This window comes from Notolepis coatsorum, assembly GCF_963971535.1.
Source record: "Notolepis coatsorum genome assembly, chromosome: 12".
In the NCBI taxonomy this organism is placed as follows: domain Eukaryota; kingdom Metazoa; phylum Chordata; class Actinopteri; order Aulopiformes; family Paralepididae; genus Notolepis; species Notolepis coatsorum.
The window spans coordinates 27,221,016-27,243,279 of record NC_140176.1 but is presented as its reverse complement, the minus strand read 5'-3'; the positions used below and the strand labels follow the sequence as shown (position 1 = coordinate 27,243,279).

The 22,264-nt window shown below is 42.0% G+C and overlaps 1 protein-coding gene across 1 annotated transcript in view; it reads left to right on the top strand.

Moving 5' to 3' along the window:
- Positions 1-22,264, top strand: part of LOC311237806 (histone-lysine N-methyltransferase 2C-like) — a 159,001-nt gene that overhangs the window by 89,206 nt on the left and 47,531 nt on the right. The window contains 14 exon segments of the mRNA XM_084325783.1: positions 189-428; positions 761-1,098; positions 1,236-1,438; positions 2,407-2,607; positions 3,161-3,361; positions 5,447-5,623; positions 6,772-7,220; positions 9,100-9,223; positions 10,889-11,335; positions 11,829-11,946; positions 12,171-12,237; positions 15,317-15,380; positions 15,655-15,887; positions 16,168-17,217. Of these exon segments, the coding sequence (XP_084181909.1) occupies positions 189-428; positions 761-1,098; positions 1,236-1,438; positions 2,407-2,607; positions 3,161-3,361; positions 5,447-5,623; positions 6,772-7,220; positions 9,100-9,223; positions 10,889-11,335; positions 11,829-11,946; positions 12,171-12,237; positions 15,317-15,380; positions 15,655-15,887; positions 16,168-17,217 (3,912 nt within the window).

The following is a 22,264-nucleotide window of genomic DNA, read 5'->3' as shown; positions in this document are numbered from 1 at the left end:
GACAGAACTTATTATTATTATTATTATTATTATTATTATTATTATTATTATTATTATTATTATTATTATTATTATCAGCATCATCACCACCATCATCATTATCAAATACATGGTAATAAAAAAATAAATATTATTGATAACAATGTTTTTAAATTATATTAATTCATTCGTTGTTTTTATGTATCCAGCTGCAGCAGTCTCCAGGAAGGCAACAAGACACATTTCCCAGAACCCCCAGCACCCAGACCCCAAAGCATCCTGGGATGTCGGAGGAGGGTGGGTTCTCTAGCCTGTTGAATCAGACTCCGGGTCATGACCCCTTTGAACAGGGTCACATGACACCAGGACCACAACAGACAGACAAAGCAGCAGCCAATGAAATCACAGCGCTTGGTGGTAACACCCTAGATGGGCCAATCAGCATACAGGTACAAACTACTATTACAGCAAGGTCTACTAGGAAGTTGTATCAAAATCCAATTCATCACACTGGCATATCTGGATAGTTTGGCTTTTTATTAAACACAGACACTGTCGACAGAACCTTTACATTGGTTGAAGAATTGGTTTTGTTAGTGCATCATGTTAAGTCAAGTAATTACTTTTAATTACTGGCCTCCATTGAGCATTCACACTAGGGCTGCAACTAGCGATTATTTAGCTATCATCTATTAAGATACTTGTGATACTCTGATATTGTATCAAGGATTCTGTGATGCTCGGCTGCTCGGGTCCATTCTAACCCCCTCTCCTCTCTCAGCGCCAGAGGCTACGCCTGCTCATCCTGAGGCAGCAGCAACAGAAGATAGCCATCCGCCAGGAGGCCAACTCTATTGGACCTACTGCTACTCCTACCGGTACACCTACTGGCCCAGGCACTGGAGCAGGGACACCTCGACACTGGTCCCAAGAAGAGTCATCACCCATGGTCTCTCAAACAGACATGTTTGGGCGTCCCCCTCCTCCCTACCCTGGCACAGTGAGGGATGGGGGCCTGGCAGGGGCCCAAAGGATCCCTGGAGCTTTCCCCCCCAGTGAGGGAGCCTACCCCAGGCAGGGCGTCAGAGTCAACATGGCTGTTAGACCGCAGGGCATGAGGTGAGAGGAAACTTGGGGAAAACGTTTTGTAACATAGAACATAATAATGTAAAGTATATAAATATTAATACAAATGTTACATGTTTTAAATATATGTGTATCGTAAAAATATATTCTCCTCTCTTCTTCTCTCCTAGGTTTGGCTTTCCTCCTGGAGCTCCAGAAGGGGTCCAGGGCCAGGAGGCCTTCCTGCGGCCTCCCCAGCAGACATTGCCTTTAGCTGGGGTAGGCCTGGCCGAGGGGGTTCCTCCCCAGATGAGGAGGTCGATGCAGGGAGACTTCACCAGCATCAGACCCATAGGAGGTCCAAGCAACCACCCACACCCACCCATGATGCCAGGTGGGGCAACAATGAGGCGATTGATTGATTGATTGATTGATTGATTGATTGATTGATTGATTGATTGAATTATCAATATTGAATTTACATTTCTATTTATGGAGTTATTTTGCTACTCATTTGTATTCTATTCTTTATTTATCAAATGTTCTTAAGATTATAATAATAATAATAATAATAATAATAATAATAATAATAATAATAATAATAATAATAATAATAATAATTCATTACATTTATATAGTGCTTTTCTCAGACTCAAAGCGCTTTACAATGTAGGGTGGAAATTGCCTCCTTCACCACCTCTGGTAGCACCCAACCTTGACTAGGGTAGGCTTGCGTGATGCAATATGATTTCAGATTGCTAAAAAAAAAAAAAGAAAAAAAATCAGAGAAATCTCGTGAGTGGCTTTCAACGAGATATTAATAATTCCGAGAAAACTCGTGAGTGGCATAGAAAGTGTTAAGGGGAAGGGATGATTAGGTGGACTTGATGTCAGAGACCTGATTGGGAATTTGGCCAGGAATGTCGGGGAACCCCCTACTCTTTACGATAGGTGTCCTGGGTTCTTTAACGACCGAATTCAGTCAGGACCTCGGTTTAGCGTCTCATCCGAAGGACGACACTCGCAGCTGTATGGTGTCCCTATCACCGTAACAGGGGCAATGTTACTAACAAGTCCAGAGGACAGAGTGCTCCCTGCTGGATAACAACACCACTTTCCGACAGCAGCCTTGACCGGGGCTCGAACCGGTGATCTTCTAATCATGAGTCTGGAGCTCTACTCATGTAGCCACGCTGTAAATTTACTTATTAGTCATATTTACATTAAGGACATTTATAAATGTATATTACATTTTAAATACAATAATAGCATATGTTCTTTTATAAAAAACTATTTTGTTTTATATAACTAACAGAATTGTATTGTATTTGTATTTATAAAAAATTAAAAAAAATCCCACAGGCATTCCCCAGGCTTTCCTACCACGCTCTCTGTCCATCCAGCAGCATAATATCATGGGCCAGCCCTTCATAGAACTCCGACACCGGACTCCAGACATCCGTATTAGGCTGCCTATCCCTCACCCCAACCCCCTGGATCCCAGTTCATCCATGGGACTCCATAGACTACCACACTGCAGCCTGGACCCCAACCAGATACAAGGTAAATACATGGCTTGGTTTGTGTGTTAAAGGCTTGGCCTAAACATTTGAAAAATAAGTAAAAATAGACATAAAGTAAAGACCCCTTAGAGTGCTACATTTAATCAGCCAATCTGTCATTTTAATACACAAACCAGACTATATGCTAAAGTGTTTAAAGCCAGATTAGAATCATATATACATTTACTTATACAGTAACACCCTTACCAAACAGGGTTCATTAGAATGTATTTGAATTGTAGTTGTAGAGGCAACTCAAATTCTGATGCATCTTGTGCTATTATATCATTCAATACCGCGAAAGCCTTTGACCACATAGTGTGGTGCTGCTTTTCATAAGTCTTGGACAATGTGAGCTTCAGGAAGGTTTTCATCAACATGATTAAGGTGTTGTACAATAACTCCTCTTCAATTTGGCAGATGGATCAGACACGACTGCCCTCTCAGTCCTTTTCTATTTGTTTTATTACTATTGTGTGCATCATTTTGAAATCGAATGGAAATGTTTGAAATACAACATGATGTTTTATCCCTTTGTGTTTTCTGTCCCTTAGCCCAGCTCCAGGCCCAGGGAGTCCGGCTCAGCCAGGTACCCAGGATAGGAGAGCCTGTTTTGGGCCAGCCTGGCCAGGTAGGAGGAGGTCAGCACTTGGGTATACCAGCTAACATGGAGCACATCAACCAAGGCCTGAGAGTGACCACAGCACAACAACAACAACAACAACAACAACAACAACAACAACAACAACATCCAGGTTCTACTCATGCTTATTTATATCCAAATAATTGTAATTACATAACTGGCTATGATATTCCTATAAAGCAGTCCCACTGTGTAAACATTATTTTACTGCTATGTACAGCATACATTCTTAGTTACACTGCAAATGTTTTATTACTCATTGTGTAGGATTTCTCAAGTATTCAAAATGTACTTGAGTGATCTTAAAATACAGTCAAGAAACTAAACGCGACAAGAGGAACTTTATTATCCTGAGGGGGAAATGTCATTGTTGTCAACAGCACTACACAGCAATTGTAGGAAGAGAATGTACTAAGTATGTAGTAAAACATTTTTATCAAAAATGTATCATGAAAAATCTAATAGAGATTAAGAGGTAGAAACATGTGTTACATTTCTATTTACATCCTGACATATCTATAGGAGTCAACTGATAGTTAAGTACACACTGAGTGACTTTGAATCATGTGTGATACATAGATGTACAGACACATGTTTAAGAGATAAATGTTTACCGAAATATGTAGAGTACATCAGCGTTTCCGTTAGCCGGTAATTACCGGTATTTGACTGGCAAAATATGTTGAAGTCCGAATATTTAAATATCTCCGGTCATAATGTCCGGTGGAAATAATTCCTCTAAGCACAATTTTATTATTTGAATTGTATTAAAATAGGCTAAAATTAAATAGCCTATGCGATGAACGAAACAATCATTACATTTGTTTCATTGTGCTTCGCTCTAATAAAGCGCGGATGGCGCCGCTCGGATGTGAATCTTTTTTTTTCTTTTTTTGAGCCCGTCTGGCCACCATAATAACGACAAACAGCTATACGAGCGAGAGAGAGAGATGGCCAAACAAGCTAAACCTAACAAATATTTAATGAAACCAAGCACAAGCAGGTCTAATAATAATGACATTGACAACGAAGATGAGTCTTCTGAAGTCACAGAGACCGCCGATGCTCCCGCGGAAAATAAACAAATGTCGAGCGTTCAGGCGGCGGCCCGAGTGGAAAGTTAAATTCTCCTGGCTGAGGTACGACATTATAGTCTAGTAGTCTAGCGTCTATGATGTACGAGAGATAACATTGATTGAACGTACACAAAGTACACTTTATTGATTGAACCACAAAGAGCATCCCCAGTCTGCTGCTACCGTTGCGAGCCTCGCAGAAGTCCACCTGTTCCAATGCAATGGGGATCTAGTCGCAGGTACAAAACGGATAGGCAGAACGAGACGGGGTGAGTAAGTGTTGACATTTTTTAATCATAATGCAACTGTTGGTTGACTGCCGTGTCACATAGTAATGCATATAATTGATTATAACTAAATGTAGGCTATAATGAAATCAACAAACGCATTACGAGCATGTGGCTCGTCCTCTCGCTCTCTGCATGCAAACGAGGCAATGTGATGATCAACTACAGTTTGCTGTGTGTGAAGTTGAACATTATGATATGTGTGACGTGTCTGATACAACGAGGTGAAGCGATGTCGACTCGAGATTCATTTGGGGGTGCGTGTGACAGCTGCTGCAGTGCGAGCCTGTGGCGCGGGAGCTTGATGCTGGATCAGCGTATCGCACTAACTTGGGAGGCGAGAGATAGTAATTTGATTCTGCAAATCAATTTCTCATTCTTCGCTTGATGTAATTAATACAAATGTCCAATATAACGGAATTCGTTAGCTCATAAAAATGTGATTATAACAGACTGCTGTTTAAAACTCTGACCGGAATTTCAGGAATATGTCCGGGGATAGAAATCTTGCAGGACACTCAGACCGGCACGAATATGTTCTAACGGAAACGCTGGAGTACATACAGAATTCTGTACTATGATTAAAACTGATATTTTGCTGGACTAGTCCCTAGCTTTCCTATCTGACTGAGACTAGGACCATTGTGACAGTAGGTATTGAGGAGACCGATGGCAGTTGACAAAAGGGAATACCTGAAACGTTGCTAGGAGGGATGAACATGTGGCTAAAGGTGTTCCTTAGCTGTACCAGCTCCTCGTATAGAAGGTGGGAGACATTGAACCCTCTGGTCTGGGTTGAATCTTGTGATTCTGACACCATTCACTCAACAACAGGGGTGGCTGGAATACCTGGAGCTGGATCTGGACTGGGTCAGAGCAGTGAGCCAGCTCTCCCAGGGGCTGATGGGATGGAAGAACATCTAGAGGGAGAGGACTCCGCTGTGAAGGATTTAGAAGATGTGGAGGTCAAAGATTTGGTCGACCTGAACTTGAACCTCGACCCTGAAGATGGTAAGGAACCACAGTCTATTTTATTTTTAATTGATAATTTTGCATGTACAGACATTTCAAGGTGCAACCATGCTATACTGTCCAATGTTTGTGCTATCGTGTACTATACTTCCTGTTTTATTGTGTTGTGGTGGGCAATTTTCTTTCAAATTGAATAAGGGGGACATTGTTGGGGTGGTAAACCGTTTTCCTCACATTTGTCCTAAAATGTCTGTGTGTGTGTGAGACATATTTAGTTAGCAACCGCTCTCGAATATTATCATGATCATTTTGGGATTATGTAACAAGTCAGTGAAAAATAGATAGAAGTAGAATAGAATAGAAATACTTTATTCATCCCGATGGAAATTTGGCACTAGTACAAATCGCTCACAGTAAACAGTAAACATTTAGGTAGACAAAAACAAAAAGTCACGAATAAGAATAAAAAAATAAGCCTAACAATAAAATATGTTCCAGGATATACATTTCCTATGTTACATTCTAATATAAAATATACTAATATAAAATGTCCTATGTTACATTCTAATATAAAATATACAGTAAAAATATCCAGAATATACAGTAAGTGTAAAATTGTACTATGTCGGTCTAAAAGTAAAAGTGAAAGTCCTGGAAGATAGTACTGTCACCCTGTGCTCAGTGATGCAGTGAGGCACAGTGATGCAAGGAATACAATTTGTGACAAAAAGCAGAAAGAAAAACATCTTTCATGCAGGGTTTCCCCCAGAAAAGTAGTTTGGTCTGGTGGTAAGCCCAGAGACTGGATTCAGGGCACTGACAAGTGTTTGGGGTGTTTGGACTGGCAGCCAAGTGTCTAGACAGGGCCATACATTAAGTCAGTGCTAAAAGTTTACTGGAGATTTTAAAATAATGACTACGTAATGTGAATGTTGTTATAAATACAACTATAATTATAAATATTGACAAATGTGTGGCTTACAATAGCCTTATGGTGTCGCTATTCTCATAAAACTAAAAAGATAAACTACTCCTCAGCAGCTTGGATTAGGGGCATGGTCAAAATGTGTATTGAGAATTTGGGACGTTCAGGGATATACCTGCTGTTATTATCATCATTATTTCTAGTAGTAAGAGTAGAAGCAGTAGTTATTATATTTATACATTACATTATAATTTCCTTCTAGGGAAAGAGGACCTGGACCTGGGTCCTAACGACCTCCACCTTGACGACTTCCTGATGTCGGGGAAGTTTGACCTGATCGCCTACGCCGACCCCGAGCTCAACCTGGAAGACAAGAAAGACATGTTCAACGAGGAGCTGGATCTGGGAGACGGCATGGAGGAGAGGGAGGGAGGAGAGCCCCACAAAGCCCCCACGGAGAGGGATGGAGCAGGACTGGGGACGAGAAGAACGGATACCCACACACCTGGCCAGATCAAACAGGAAGCCAAGGAGTTCTTGGTGATGTCACACACCCAGGAGTCAATAAAGACAGAGGTCAGGGACTGCTCCGCTCTAACCCAGCACCCCTCACCCCATCCTGGCCCATTGAGTGTCACCAGGCCCCTGGGACACCCAGGGAGGGATGGTGGGGCATCTAGCCTGCTCCAGTCAGGAACAGCCTCTCTGAAGGTAGCTACTCACTCATGTTACTTTTATCTGAATATTATCTGAATCATTAGGGTTTCAAGCACGAAGTGCTTAATCTTCTCCTTCAGAAATGCTTTTGCAAATTCCTGTGAGATGGTAAATGTAGAAACATGAACTTTGACCCATTGATTGGAAGTTGTGTGTAGAGCATGTTGCTAGTCGAAATAACTGGACACAGGGACAAGTTAAACATCAATCAATTACTTTAATACAACACAGGTAGTTTGAGCCGTGGTCTCTCTCTCTCTCTCCACTCCTTTGGAAACTAACGTTACGTTAGCTCAAAATCACAGAACCGGACGATAACAGACAACGATAGGGATGCACGATAATTATCGGGCCGATATCAGCAATTATGACGTCATCCCGATAAACCCGATAAAATTATTGATAGCTCCGATAAAATAAATATATATACGGTATATATATATTTACACTTTTTTTTGTTTATTTTTTTACTTTTTTCTTTTCATGTCAACGTTCACACGCACAATATATGCTTACTTAGGATTTTACTTGATTCAACAACAAAGCAGTCGGGGCAATGGCAAGCCGAAAAAAGGTCGAAAATTTGGTTATTTGAAGTTTGGATATTTTTTTTTCACAACTGAGGTAGGTAGATTACATTTTTTGAGACTAAAGTACCGAAAAAAGGTACCGTTGGGTACCGGTATCGATTCACAGGTACCGGTACCGTATCGGTTCAAATGTGAACAGTACCCATCCCTACTGACCAAGCACAATACCTGTTGGTTTTTAGTTCACTCATTGTTCAGGGAAACACATTGTTAATGACATTGACGGATTGTGAATTTTGTGATTGACTCAAATTATATTTATTTGGAAAAATAAATATAGTCACTTTATTTGAAGAGTCAAAACTGTTCTCTTGGCTTTGTTTTGTTCATAGTAGTAACGCTCATGTCATGATAAATCTGGTTAGGTCAACACTACAGGAATATACATTAAAAAAATTTATAATACAATAAATATATATATATCGGTATCGACCTTGAGGAGCAGAAAGTTATCGATATCGGGGTAAAAAAAATCAATATCGTGCACCCCTAACGATAACGCTTCCAGCCGGGGGGTGTCAAAATAAAAGAGCGACGTCTAAAACAGGAAAGACATTTATTTTGTACATTTGTGGCACGCACTTATTTCTTAAGACAATTTCGTTTTTACGGAAACTTTTTTTTTTAATAAACAAAAAAGATCTAAATCGTAATCGTAAGGCCTTAGTATTGGTGTTGCAGCACGCTGCCACTCAACTTATGCACTCTGTACGATGCCATTGTTGTTGTGATGATGTGGGAGTTTGCACACGCGGGGTGAGGGAGAGGTGGGCTATCGCGTCAACGGTTCAGGAAAATACTCGTATCGCTTGTAAAGACGGCGACGCAAGGGGAACGTCTTCAGAATTGCGCACTCTGGGAGCCGGTTTCAGAAAATAGCGTCTTCAGGCTGCCAGAACGCAGTTCCGTGTGGATGAAAGGTGCATACGATCAAATACTTTGACTGATACGACCGAAATCGGTTTTGTCTGTACATGCTCTCCAACAAATATGACCCCACTTGACCTAAAGGGGGCGCTATGATTAAAGGTCAAACCTTTGAACTTTGAAAGGTCAGAACTCCTACGATATAAGTCAGATTTACACTAAACTTGGTACAGATCAGACATCCATAAATACGCTATAAATGCACAAAATGTACGTGGCATAACACAAATCGGACTATAAATCAAACGTTTTTTAAACCAGCAGATTGCCGATTGCGGCTATATTTATTTGTTGTGCTGCTATTATTTATTTGTTTATTTGTTAATTGCTTCATTCTTTTATCAATGTATTTTCAGGAGAAGCTGGAGGAGTCAGAGCAGAGCCCAGTGATGCGGGCCATGCCAGGACCTCTAGCTCAGGAACATGCATCCAATCAGGCCATGGCGATGGTGCACAGAGGGCAGCCCTCAATGGCAGCAGGTAATATTTTATTTGTGAATTTAAAAAGATGTATGTCTTGTCTTGTGATGGAATTGAACTTGTAGTTTTTCACACTTACCGGTTTTATGAATTTAAACCATTGAAAGCCTTGCTTATCAAAAGCTTTCATATTTTATGAATTTAAATCAGCGAAAGCCTTGCTTATCAAAAGCTTTTGTTTTATGAATTTAAACAAGAGCTGAACACTGAGAGTAAGCAAATCTGTTTTTTTACAGTGGCCTTGTTAACTTTATATTAGTTTTGTGGCTAAGGAGCTGTGTATCCAGTATAACAAACAGAAAGGACCATAGCTGAGTAGTAGTGTTGTGAAGAAGGCACGGCAACGCCTCTACTTCCTCAGACGCCTAAGGAAGTTCCAAGTCAGTCAGAAGATCCTTAAGACTCATGCACAATAGAGAGCATCCTGACTGGCAATATCACCTCCTGGTTTGGGAATAGCACCACACAAGACCGTAGCAGACTACAGCGAGTGGCCCGCTCAGCCGAACGCACAATTGGAGGGGGGCTTCCCACTCTCCAGGGCATTTACAACAAGCGGTGCATGGGCAAGGCTAAGAGAACTATCAAAGACTCGAGCCACCCAAACAACTGCCTCTTTGAACTGCTGCGGTCAGGCAAGCGATACCGGAGTCTCATGGCAAGCACAGAGAGACTCAGAAGAAGCTTCTATCCCCAGGCCATCAGGATGCTCAACGAACAATAACACTATGTAACAACCATCAAATGCACTCACAGCACACACATCCACACGCACACACTCACTTTAAACATACAACTCACTGCAGCACCCACTTTAACCACTTTAGTACACCTAAGCACACTTTATATTTATCTGTAAAGAATTTGCACTACAACCCATACCTCATTACACCTTACTGTAAATTATATTGTACCTAAATTGTACCTCATCCCACTTCTGCTTTGCACTGTATAGTATATTGTATGGTAACTCAGTTACTTCTACTCTACATAGAGCATTGTATATACTGAACATTTTTGTCTACGTACTTGACTTCTATTTTATACTTTTATACTGCTATACTTATTTTATTATCTATTTTTGCCTAGCACAGTCTCTGGAGCGAAACAGAAAGAAGCATTTTGTATAAAAGTATTCTGTACTTCTATATGACAACTACGGTAATAAAGAAACTTGAACGTACCCTGTTTTTCCACACTTATTTATGTTTTATGAATTTAAACGAGTGAAAGCCTTGCTTATCAAAGGCTTTTATGTTTTATTAATTTAAACGAGTGAAAGCCTTGCTTATCAAAAGCTTTTATGTTTTATGAATTTAAATCTGTGAAAGCCTTGCTTATCAAAAGCTTTTATGTTTTATGAATTGAGCTGAACACTGAGTAAGGAAATCTGTTTTTTTACAGTGGCCTCATTAACTTTATATTAGTTTTGTGGCTAAGGAGGAGCTGTGTATCCAGTATAACAAACAGAAAGGACCATAGCTGAGTAGGAAATAGGACTATTGTTACAGTACCTACACAATACCTACATTCTAAATGTACCCTGTCATTTATTTATTAAATGTATTACTTGTTAATATTAATTGATCTCACCCTCCTTTCACTCTCTCTCCCCATCTCTCCCTCCGCTTTTCTCTCCCCCTCCCCCTCTCATTTTATGTCCAGGTCAACCAGTGATCTTCCAGCAGCAGAGAGCGTTTGGCCCGTCTTCTCCCTCCCCCACACACACAACATTGACTCCACAGGGCCACCCTGGCGGCCCCCACCCCTTGTCCCTCCAGGCCCCCCAGCACCCAGGGGTGACCACCCAACAGCGCCTGAGCCTTGCCCCCCAGCCAGCAGGCTTGAACCCCCAGATTCAACTTCAACATTCAGGGCTCCCAACACAACCTCCGCCCCCGACCCAGTCCCTCTTCCCCCAGGGAGGCATGCTCTCTCCTCCCCAGCCCCCTCTGGCTCCTAACCTCCAGGGTGCCAGGCCATTACTCCTGGAGGAACAGCCTCTCCTCCTGCAGGAGCTGCTGGATCAGGAGCGCCACGAGCAGAATCAGCAGAGACAGATGCAGGCCATGATCAGACACAGGTCACCAGAGTCACCCTTTCCTAACATGGGTAAGGTCCTAGGATTAGGAATATGGGACATGGTATAAATAAGGTCCTAGGACATGGTATAAAGGAATGAAACATGGTATACAGACCTGCCAACCTGCATGCTTTTTGTGTACCAACCACACAATTCTTATAATTTTCTTTTATAAAAATCAGCTGAAACTACGAAAATGTTTAATAAATAAGAATAATAGAATATTTTAGAATATATAAATTCAATCACAGAAAACAATCAATCAATACAAAACAGTACTGTAGTGTACATTGTACAAAACAGTACTGTATTCTGTATTTAAACTGTAACTCTAGTGTTGTAGACAATCAGATTGTTTCTTCTCCAATAAGTTGTTGTTATGCAAGTAGTGTGTGCGTAGTGAGTATTGTGTGTGGACCTTGAGACCAGTAGAAAAAATATATAAAATAAATGGTGTAGTATTTTTTTTTTATGCTTTCCTGACTACACTATTTTTGTATGTGTGTGGGTTCGTTCTTCCAGGAGGAGACTTTGACTCCATCTCAGACCCGATCATGAAAGCCAAGATGGTGGCTCTGAAAGGGATCAACAAAGTCATGGCCCAGAGCAGCCTGGGAATCAACCCCATGGTCATCAACAGGTAATTACCCAATACTATACTAACAGACTGGGAATCAAAATCTAACAAAAACATCTGTGATTAAAATTGCGTACACATTGTTGCCTTAAAATGGGTGGCGTATTAATAATGGAGAATAATACAGAAAATGGCAGAGCAACCAATGGTGGGTTTAACTATTTGAAAATCAGGCCAAAGTGTCATCTCTATTGATGGATTTTTCATGTCTTTATTCTGTTTTTCAGGTTCCAACCGGCACTAGTAGCCCAGGTTCCTGAAAGCCCTCCAGTACCTCCACGACCTCTAGGACAGGTCAGTACATATTATACCTGTTATCAATATGACCTCTAGGACAGGTCAGTACATATTATACCTGTTATCAATATGACCTCTAGGACAGGTCAGTACATATACCTGTTATCAATATTACCTAGACTAAGACAGGTCAGTACATATACCTGTTAACAATACGACCTCTAGGACAGGTCAGTACATATACTGTACCTGTTAACAATATGACCTCTAGGACATGTCAGGAGATATACTGTACCTGTTAACAATATGACCTCTAGGACATGTCAGGAGATATACCTGTTATCAATATGACCTCTAGGACAGGTCAGTAGATATGATTCACGTCAAGGTGATACATTACAGATGAACTGCAGAGAAAATTCCCAATTTACCGTCCCGGTCGAGACTAATTGGAAGCGGAGTGCAACACATGCAAAGCTTGACCATATGTTTCTGTGTCTAATAAAGGTGCTGGCGATCTCAAAGCTCACATGGACACAGAAAAACATTACAAATAAAGCTGTGCAAGGCAAGAGTTTGATGGCAAAGTTGACCGAATTGATTGAAGTATACAGAGAGAGAAAGAAAATAATTAAAAACTATTTTGATGCCTCAAAATTATGTTTTGGTTTGATAAGATGCTTATGGTACAATCATTCTAAGGATTATGTGTGTAATAAATGAGTTTTGTACACTAATTACAAGTTATGCAAATGTAAACAAATCCGAAACTGCATAGTGCACTTTTAAATTAGTATCTTTGTGAGGTTACTGTTTTATAATTTACATTACATTGAAAAGATACAAAGATATATTTTTTAAAGCTGGATTTTCTAATACTTTAAATATTTCTAGGAGATTTTCTAGGAGGCATACTTTAAATATATTAAAATGATAAGGCATCTTTGAGTAAACTTCGAGTATCATTAAGTATATTGAGGCTGAAGGCAGAGTGTCCTCTTTAAAAAAAAAAAAAAATAACAATGTGGTCACCCTTGAAGTCGCATGATAATTCACTTAATAAAATAATGACGAGTCAGCCTCCTAAATAGACAAAGGTTAGTGACACGACTCACACCGAAGTAGGGACTTTGCTCTGTATCATCAATCAATGGTCAAATAAATATTTGATTAAGGAATATAATATGCCTTTTTGTATTATTTCTGTGTATCAGCTAAATGTATAGATTTTTATGTTGGACATTGAGGGAAATTAAGATTCTCAGATTTTTTTACAAACCGCCGCTTATCAACTAACAGCTGGAGTGGACATCAAAAACGAAACGAGTGAAATGTGCACTGTCGAGTCCTGGCTTTAGACAGAATCATGAACAGTGGTTTAAGAGAAGTTATTTATATTTTGAATGTGATTCATTCATTCATTGCAAATTAGACATGTTGCGCATGTTATGATTTTCCACTGCAAAGTAACGGGTCATGAATATGCAAATCGACAAAAGCTCATGCAACTCATCGTTGCAGCCCTAGTTACAGGACATGTCAGTCAAGTATCAAGTTTCAAGTATCTTTCTAATGAATGGAAGGTTGTATATCGGCCTATAGCTGGTCAGTGCATTACTGTCTTTACTGTTTTTTTAGTACGATAGAAGAAGAGATAATTACCCAATAATGTTAATATATAAATCTTTATTTAACCAGGTAAAATGCTTGAGATCAAGGATCTCTTTTATGAGCAAGACCTGACTAAAATGGCAGCCATAAAAATAATAAACCAAGATGCAACTACAGGCCAAAACACAGACAGTCAAAAGGATAAAGTAAAAATATTGAGCAAGCACCACCTTATCCTTAAAGGGGAACTATTTTACTATTTATTTCACTATTTGGGCACTTTTACACAATTCCTGTGAGTCTATGGAACACCTCTGTAATATATATATTTTTTGTATTCATTGTTTTGTATTTCTAATCAAGTCCTCAAAAACAGCATTTTTCTACCTCAAGATCTCGAGCCGTTTTGAGCCTGGGCTCCAGGTCCAGGTCCAGCCACTGTGTGCAGCTCATCTTGTATCTCAACATTAACATGCAGCGGTGTCTTTCTGACATCACAAATCATCACATTTTCAAATGACTCAGTTCAGTGAGGGTGAATATTGTGAGAGGAGAATTGGAAGAATGCGCCAATATGAGAATTTTGAGATCATATTAATATAAGTTCACATAGCTAGGAAACAATGCTAAACACTCAAAAAGGCCATTTATAAGATAGTTCCCCTTTAACATTATGTAACATGTAGCATCAGCATTATGTATCAATGCATTTGCAAACTCCAAATTCAGACGTTGCAAAGTCTGTGATATGAACTTTAAAATCAGGCAAGGTAACAAGGGCCTGTAGCTTCAGATTTAAAATCCGTTTCAAGTAAGGCGGCTGGGTGGCGCAGTGGAGATTGCGCTCGTCACCAATGCGAGACACTCCGGTCTCGAATCCGGGTGTCAGCATTGCCTCCGGCTTGGGCCAGCCGTCATACTAACTCGTTTGGCTGAGTTAGCGGGAGGGAAGTCAATGGGGTGGTAATCTGGCGTTGTGGACAGCGACTCCTACAGGTCAGGTCAGGGCGCCTGCACATCAAAAGACAGGAAGTGGTGAAGGCAGCATGACCTCCCACGCGTTACACTTCACCAATGAGAGTCTGCGCTGTCAGGTGAAAAGAGAGCCGCTGGCTGTCTCCGCATGTGTCGGAGGAAGCATGTGGTAGACCTCAGGACTCCCTAGACCAACCAGTAGGGGGCACATGCGCACAACGACCAGGTAGGGGAGGGGGGAATTGGCATAAAGACTAAATTGGGATGGGAGGAAAAGCACAGAAAATCAGATGGAGAAAAATAGGATTAAAAAAAAATTTCAAGTAGAGGGAGCAGAGTACATGAAAGCTATTCCCACATGACTTGAGACACTGCTGTTGGTATAGGGTCAATACAAGAGGTGGAAGAGGGCATTCTAAACATTGTATTCTACCATCTGCTTCACCTGAGATGCTGACATGGGAAATCAGTTTTAATCAAGTCAAGTGTTCCTTTATTAATCCCCTTGGGGAAATAGACTGTATATGAATCGTGTAATATTGTTTAACAGGATGGGAAGTTAACTCCTCAGTCTGCCAGACCTAACGCTCCCAACTTTGGTCCTGGCTTCGTCAGTGAGTATCCATGTTTTATTGATTGATTGATTGATTAATTGATTGGTTTATGTATGTGTGTATGTATGTATATCTATTTTTTATTGATTGATTGATTGGTCTATGTATCTGTATATCCAGATTGATTGATTGGTGTATGTATAAGTGCTTTATAAAAGCTTTGATTCTTTTTCATTAAAATGTTCTACATCTGCTTCTTCTCTGCCTTATACCCCCCCTCTTTCTCTCTCTCCCCTCCCCCCTCTCTCTCTCTCTGTTCTCTCTCTCTTTCTAGATGAGACTCAGCGCCGTCAGTATGAGGAGTGGTTAGGTGAGACCCAGCAACTTCTCCAGATGCAGCAGACGTTTCTGGAGGAGCAGATCACTGGCCACAGGAAGGCTAAGAAGTCTCTGTCAGCCAAACAGCGCACTGCCAAGAAGGCCGGACGAACCTTCGCAGAGGAAGACACCACACAGCTACGAAAGCTCTCCGAGCAGCAGGCTGCAGTCCAGAAACAACTAGAGCAGGTAGACAGTCTGATAGACGGAAACAAAACCACATTATTCTGAATAACATAATAACTGGATAACTCTCACTTTTGTTTTTATAAGCCTTTCACTAAATGGATCGTCTCAAACCTCCTTCTCTACTTCTTTCTCTACCTTCTCTATCTCCTACCTTCTCTACCTCCTTATCTACCTCTACCTTTTTCTCTACCTTCTCCGTCTACCTTATCTACCTTCTTCTCTACCTTTTCTATCTCCTTCTCTGTCCCCTTCTCTACCTCATCTACCCCCACCCCCATAGATCCGTAAGCAGCAGAAGGAGCACGCAGAGCTGTTAGAAGACTACAGAACTAAACAACAGCAGCAGCAGAGAGTCCTGCAGCAGCAGCAACAACAGCAGCCCTCCATGAAGCCTCCGGGAGCCCCCCCTATGGCTCAGACCATGCTAGGACAGCCCATGATACCCATGCAGCCCCGCCTGGGTGCACCCACCCAGGCTCGCATACCAAACATACCCAACATGCCAGTGGGGTGGAATCCGGCCAGTGGACACCCAGGGGCCATGGGACAGAGAATGCCACCTCATCTGCCCCCTCAGATGCCCCAACAGATACCCCAACAGATACCCCAACAGATGCCCCAACAGATGCCCCAACAGATGCCCCAACAGATACCCCAACAGATGCCCCAACAGATGCCTCAACAGATGCCCCAACAGATGCCCCAACAGATGCCCCAACAGATACAGATACCCCAACAGATGCCCCAACAGATACCCCAACAGATACCCCAACAGATACAGATACCCCAACAGATACAGATACCCCAACAGATACCCCAACAGATGCCCCAACAGATGCCCCAACAGATACCTCAACAGATACAGATACCACAACAGATGCCTCAACAGATACAGATGCCCCAACAGATGCCCCAACAGATGCCCCAACAGATGCCCCAACAGATACCCCAACAGATGCCCCAACAGATGCCCCAACAGATACCCCAACAGATACCCCAACAGATACCCCAACAGATGCCCCAACAGATGCCTCAACAGATACAGATACCCCAACAGATGCCCCAACAGTTACAGATGCCCCAACAGATACCCCAACAGATGCCCCAACAGTTACAGATGCCCCAACAGATACCCCAACAGATGCCCCAACAGTTACAGATGCCCCAACAGATACCCCAACAGATACCCTCTGCTCTCCCCAGTCAGCCCCAGCCCAACACCCAGACCCCTGGTCCCAGCCTGGCAGCCCCTTCAGCAGGGTTCCCTCCAACAGCCCAGTGCCCGGTTGGCGGAAGTCCCAGCACTACAGCCAGTCCAAGTGGAGCCAATGTAAGTGAAAAGTGTCAGAGAAGCACATCTGTCCAGTTACACACCTGTGTAGATGGGTGCTATAGACAACGTTCAGCAACATTCAGCTGTTAACTCATTCACCGCCAGGGGGCTCTCGCCATCTCTGCTCTCTAGCGCCAGCTTTCCATTGCCTATTTTCACAATGCGTCACGATGTTTGCAGAGCTATATCTATATTCTATATTATAGCTATGGAGAAAATAGTCCGGCTCATTTGACAGACACTATTTGTAGTACAACATGTAAAAAGGCGTTCGTTTCTACACACTGTAGTTTGTAGTTTATTACATGCTGAACATCGCCCATTTCCGAAAGAATCCAGTCTTTTTCCATAGATTACGAGATAGGACGCGTTATGTGCAATAAGCCCGAATCGTTCTGGTTGATTCCCTGAACCTCCAAATCAAAGGTATAACATGTACATATGTACCTTCACAAAATCATCAAGGGGGGGGTAGTCTTACCCCGAAAATCCGATCGTTAGAAAAAGCCTTGTTTATGACCGGTACACTGTGATCTTTAATTTACATGTTTCACGTTCAGTAAAATAGACATAGGGGGTCCTTACCTTAGCCAGAAGGTAATCCAAAAAGAATAATTACAATGATCCCATCGGCGATTGCGATTACAAGTTTATATGTAATTACACGTGTTTACGGGACACTATAGGTTTTGAGGCGATCGGATCTGCGATTGCTTTGGAAGAGCTCCTCTCCCACAGAGCGAGCCTCGATGCCTCAGTGCATTCAGTGACAATACTGCTGCCTTTCTATCAGAGTTCAAAAGGTAGACGATACTGCCATCTGGTGAGATTCGATCGGCATTGCAATTCCAGCATATGTGGCTGTGCCACGGTGATTCAGAGAGCTCCAGCCGATAGAGCGGGGATCAAAGGAAAAAGATCAAACGATCTAATAACAAGTATACTCGTTATTGGCGCTCAACGCATGGTGCCCAATAACGAGTATACTCGTTATTGGCGGGGAATGAGTTAAGGTGCTGTACATAACATTCAGCTGTTAACCCATTCTCCACCAATGACGTGTTAACACGTCATTCTCCGCCATGCGTAATCTGCCAATGACGCCGTAAGGCGTCTTTGAGATCAATATTTCATATTTTCGTCATGGTATTCATATTTCACACACGGAGTCTTGGGTGATGCTGTGGGACTCGGCACAACTCTGCAACGCTTCAATACCACCACCTGGTGGCCGATTGGCGAGTTGCCAAACAGGAAGTTGCCCAAACCGGAAGTGGTCCGTCCCCTATTTTCGTCCGGCCACTCGGTGATCGTCCCGGGGCTCAATATAGACACCGTCGATATGAATCTTTGCCATAACTCAATAATCAACATTTGGATGTGTATTAGTAATATACAAACCGGAAATGGATCGCATCGATCAACATCCCATAATAGCGATCTTTTTGCTCCACTCTCATCGCCCAACGCTACGAGGAGACTGGGGTGAGTTTCAGCGTTTTTCTTCACCATTTTCGATACAAACTGCTCTGATCAATATATCACCCGTACTACATGAATCATTTAACGTCGGTCATTGAATTATAAACGACCCCCCCCCCTCCGTTCACCCGCAGATGACCAGTCATGACGTTTAGGACCATGTACAGTTGAAATTTTTAATATAACGTTGATCGGTATCAAACTGCATTTGATCATCTAATATATGCATTTAGGCCTATATCTCACGTTCTATGAAATACTGCAGAAAACGATAAAAACATATTTATACTCTAGACAGTATTTTAGTACGAATGTGTGAATGAAAAAGTTAAGCGTTCCTACATCCTGAACGATAGATAATTGATGTTGAATGGGCCATAGTAATGTCAATTTAGCAATACAATTTAAAAAATTATAGCCCTGCAAAGAAGGTGAACATCTCCATAGACAAATAGCGCTGGCGGAGGATGGTTTAGGATGGATATAAGCCCGGCAGATAATGGGTTAAAGGTGCTATATAACATTCAGTTGTTAAAGGTGCTGTAGATAACATGCAGCTGTTAAAGGTGTTCTATATAACATTCAGCTGTTAACCCTTTGTTTGCCGTTCACAAGAATTCTCGTTTCTGTGGCCCAGCGGTTCAGTGCCGAAAAACGAAGATTATCGTTTCGGGGTCGTTATTTATTTTATTTGCTATTGCCATTTATAATCCATCGAGGCACCTTGTGCAGGCTGTCCTTAATGGGTCTGAGATTGCAAACGTCCAATACCGCCGCCTAATGCCTTGCGGCCGCTATTGCACTCCATTTGAAACTATGTGGCCTGATCTCTGGGCCGAGTTGCGGCGTGGGGGCGGGGTCTAAACACTCGGGCAAGACAAGCGGTTACCACAGTTGCATCGACGAGGCCCCCCCCCCCCCCCCGTTCATGTTCAATGCTGGATTACGTTGGAAACATGATCGCGATCAGTACTTGGAATGGCGATCAGATAATTGGATTATTCTTTTTGCAGTACATCATAGACAAGGTAAGGGCTATATATTATCAATCTTGCATTGATCCGATAATTCTTAACCAGCGATCGGAGCGTGTGTCTGCGGTGTGTGTGTGTGTGGGTTGTCCCGTTGGTTGCGATCAAAGCACAGAGGGGTGGCTCCCCCCCCGTCCTTTCATACATCTATTATGAAACATAATACCGATAATCTAGCGTTGATCTCAGATTGATTATTGATCCAGGCGAGGAATGGCACGATTTATAGTGAAATGCAGTAAAACGCTGTTTGGCTGCGTTTCCTGGGACTACACAGAATCACTCTAAAACTATACTCATATTCACCACGGTATAAAAATCTCCACTGTATCTGCTAGTGATGATGTGTCATCTTCTCCATTGTTGCCCCCCCCCCTTTTGGCAAGGGGAGGAGGGAGCCGTTTCAAAGTCTCTGCTCAAGCTCTTCTCGTCTGTGTGTCGTAGCTAAATCTGACTTACACCCGGAAGAAACTCACTTTTCTATATTCTCGCCATAGCAACGACAAGCCCGCCCCCTCTTCTCGTCGCTATGTGACGCGCTGTCATGGCAACTGCTATTCACCTTTAACACACATTAAACGTCCGTTCTATTGATGTCAAACTCTCTCTCTGACCATTCTGCCTGCTCTCAGTCCTTATCAGTTATGTGCTGAACGACCTCGGCATGCACACATCCTGCTTGCTGCTACCACACTGACTCTCTCTGACTGCCTCCTCCACCACCTCTACCTCTCTGACCTGGCTATAAGTAGATGCTGTCATCCACCAATATTTAATACTATATACACCTTGAAAAACCTATATTTCCTTCACCATTGAACAAAGCGCTGGCACTCACGGCCCACAGCACCCTCTGGTGAACGGCACTGGATGTGTTAAAGGTGCTATATATAACATTCAGCTGTTAACTCATTCAGAGCCACGCCCATATGACCAAATTAGGGCTTCTATGCCAGCACTTTACTCAATGGGAGGACAGGGATATTTGCGAACGCTTAAACTAGATCTTAAATTATGGCTATGGGTCTAATACACCTGTCGCTTATCAATGACTTGCTTGCAGTCAACATGTATGAAACGGATTGTTTTTTCATCGGTACATTTCCGTTTTATACCGTTTTGAATACGAGTATAGTTTTGGAGATTTCTAGTAATTCCAGAGAAATACGCGATAATCGCCCTTTAGTGGAATACACAAAACACGTTGTAATTTTTCTGCTGATTTATGAATCGTTTTCAAATAAACGCTGAATTATCGAGAGTATATGTGTCCTTATGCACGATACAAAAGCGGGCTGAATGAGCGGTTAGGTGGCGTAGCGGAGATTGCGTTCGTCACCAACCCCGGAGCTGTGAGCTGGATTCGCCTGTTCGAATCCAGCTCACAGCTCCGGGGTTGTCACCAGCTTGGCTGGCCGTTCACACTAATACAATTGGCTGTATTAGAGGGTGGGAGCTGGCGGGGTGGGTCCGGGTCGTTGTAAACAGCGACTCCTACAGTTCGGTCGGGGCGCCTGCTAAGCGCGGATAGGACCTGAGTGGGATAATGTGATCCTTCCACACGCTACGCCCTCTCAGGGAGGATCCGCGCTGCCAGGTGAAAAGAAGCGGTTGATTGGCTGGACGTGTGTCGGAGGAAGCACGTGATAGCCTCCACTCTCCCAGATGATCTGACTGTGGGGGGTAAGTGCGCAGCGACCAGGAAGGGGATTGGGAATTGGCATACGACTAACATTGGGATGGGAGAAAATCGGAGAAAAAATGGAGGGGGAAAAAGATCAAAAAATAAAAATAAAAAAAAAGCGGGCTGAAAATTCGCTTATTCGTGACGTGCTCAGCGCTAGGGTTGGGCATCGTTTGGACTTGAACGATTCCGATTCTCCATTTCAATTCCTGTTCTAAACGATTCTCGATTCCGATTATTTGAGGTGCAGGTCAAAACAGGTCACAGCTTATTTCACAGGAGATATATATATATATTTTTTTTTTAAATCTTAAATTTTTTCATACTATTCACATTGTCAGTTGACTTGATACAGTTTAATTTGGTTGCTGTACCGCAGGGGTGGCCAACCCGCGGCTCTTTGCCCGTCAATGTGTGGCTCTTCCATCCATAAAAAAATAAAATATTATAATATATATATATATTTTTGTTTTACTTTTTTTTTTTATGTCACTCATTTCATAAGGACGTAGAATAAACATTTACAATTTTTTTTTAAATAGTCCATTTGCATGTTTTTGGTATCTGAATCTAGGGACTTAATATGGATCAGTGTCAGACATAGTGTGTCTGTTACTAGGCTTGAGTAAATTGTAATGAACCAAAGGAGAATATCAATTCTATTTAAAATAATTTTTTTTCTTTTACTGTGAATAACACCATGCTAAAATTGACCAGACCTGAAAAATCTAAGCAAATGAATAAAGGGAAGATGATTAAACAGAAGGTTTTGTAGATACAGTACTGAATTCTGCCATCTTTTTTATAATGTACATTTCTCCACCATTTTTCATTGTATTGCAACACC